Raw genomic sequence first — 2,177 nt, forward strand, 5'->3', positions numbered from 1 at the left:
CCCCATCCGCACCCCCAGCCCCTCGCTCAGGTCCATCACATACCCCAGCCCCACCTGACCCCCATCTCCTTATCCCACTTGACCCACTCAATTATTCCAGGCCATCCTGCCACCTTTCTAGCCAGCCACCCCATCCACATCATTCCGGCCTCGGCGATTCATCCCGGCCCCTTCACGTTCCACCCAGTTCCTCACGCTCTCTACCCGACCCTCCTCGCCCCCAGACCCGCTGCCGCCGCGGCCGCCACGGCCTTACACCTCCACCCTCTGCTGCACCCCATTTTCTCAGGACAGGACTTGCAGCACCCACCCAGTCACGGCACATGAAGGACAAAAAAATGAAGTAACCTCGGAGGAAGGAGAATTATTTTGCATTTTTGGGAAGGGGTTGTAGTTGATCCAAGTTGGCAGGCGAGGCTGGAGAATTTCCTTTCGCTCTTTAGCAGCCAAAGAAGCCAGAGGCTGGAGGGCTGGGTAGCAGCAGGTGGTGGGTCAGTGTGGAGGTCGTGTGTCCCTGCTTCCAGGGTCACTCTGGTGTCCCCAACACGCAGCAGTGCTGTCCCAGAAGAGTCATGTCACCTGTAGACCAGCGAGACACTCGGAATGGCTTTTTTCCCCCCCCCCCAGATTCTTCCCCTTGGTCATCTTCCTCCTGCCGCCTTGTATATGATACATGAGATTTCATCCACACTAATAGGTCTCTGAAAACCCTTTTAATGAGGTCATCTAATTAAAATAGTCAGCATGACTGAATCCAGCTTGTCATCATAAACATTCAGTGACTGGGAGAGGTGGCAAGGAGAGCGATGAGAGGGCAGGGCCACTCCTGCTCCAGCTGGGCCAGCACCAGTTTTCAGGCACTACAGGAGATTTTTTGGGCACATCCTGGAGCCACATCCTGAGGTTTTGTGTCTCGGTGTGAGCAGCAAAGGTGGAAGTGAGGTCTGGTTTTGGAGGTGAAGAGACAACCTGCGACCCTTCTCCATCCTGCATTAACATTCTTCTGGTGAGGACTGCACCTTAAGGCCTTCTGGAAATGCTGGGCTGCAGAGAGGCTCTAGGTGGGGGGTTTCAGCCTGAGCTTTTGACCACTCCTGAGAGGAAGGGGTGGAGTGGGGGAAATATCACTCTGACTTCCACCTTCTGCAGTTTTGGGAAAGAGACACTGGGATGAGAGAGAGAAGGAAAAGTCCCCTTAGGAATTGAAGCAATACAGAGAGAGTGGGGAGAGAGGCCAGGGTGTGGAAAGTGGATTCTTCCCTCTGTAACACTGATGGTTTCCTTATTAATTTATAGGATTCTTTTTTTTTTTTTAATGTAAAGAATTGCACTGAACTCTGTAAAACAAAGATGCTGCTTTTTGTAGCTCATATATAAGAAAGAAAGGAGGAAAAAAAAAAAGGTTACATTTGTAGTATACTGCAATAATATTTTTTACAGCCAGTTTTTTTTTGGTGGTACTTGTTCTGGTGGCTTCTGTGTAAATATGTTTGCTGTAGGTGACATCAGACACTTGGAAAAGTTCAACATTCTAGTTCCAGCTAGATGCAGAACGACTAAGCATGTATATTTTACCAAGCTCATGTATTTTTGAAGTTTTTATGTACTATAAAAATGTACCAAAAAAAAATGGTGGCTTCTGTGTAAATATGTTTGCTGTAGGTGACATCAGACACTTGGAAAAGTTCAACATTCTAGTTCCAGCTAGATGCAGAACGACTAAGCATGTATATTTTACCAAGCTCATGTATTTTTGAAGTTTTTATGTACTATAAAAATGTACCAAAAAAAAATATTAAATAAATAATAAAATAATCTTCATTTAGCATTTTGCAGAAGAAGGGAGAGGCGTGTGGAGGAGGAGACGGGTCAGTCCCCGTGGGAGGTGGTGGGTGCCAGGGGTGTTCCCTGGCTTTGCTGAGCAGCTGCTTTAGGAATTGACACTGGAGGTGGGCTCGGGAGTGTCAGGAATTTGGGTTGTCTCCCAGAGTATCAAATGCCCCCTTTTTGTTTTTTTAAATTTTTGTTTGTCTTTTTCCTTGTTTTCCCCTGGGTCTGGAGCGGTGCCCGGCGGGTGCCAGCCCAGCTGTGCCTCAGTGCAGCCCCCTGGGGAGGGAAGAGCCTTGGACCCTGCCCCTTTGCCACCTTCCCTGCAGGGAGAGGTTCAGGACTAATCC

The 2,177-nt window shown here is 48.6% G+C and overlaps 1 protein-coding gene across 1 annotated transcript in view; it reads left to right on the forward strand.

Moving 5' to 3' along the window:
- The window catches only part of GPATCH8 (G patch domain containing 8), a 45,165-nt gene extending 44,838 nt beyond the window's left edge, over positions 1-327 (forward strand). The window contains exon 8 of the mRNA XM_009995701.1: positions 6-327. Within this exon, the coding sequence (XP_009994003.1) occupies positions 6-327 (322 nt within the window). The remainder of the gene's footprint in view (positions 1-5) is intronic.
- Positions 328-2,177: the final 1,850 nt, after the last annotated feature.

The sequence above is a fragment of the Chaetura pelagica genome, unplaced genomic scaffold (assembly GCF_000747805.2).
Source record: "Chaetura pelagica isolate M959 unplaced genomic scaffold, ChaPel_1.0 scaffold604, whole genome shotgun sequence".
Classification (NCBI taxonomy): Eukaryota; Metazoa; Chordata; class Aves; order Apodiformes; family Apodidae; genus Chaetura; species Chaetura pelagica.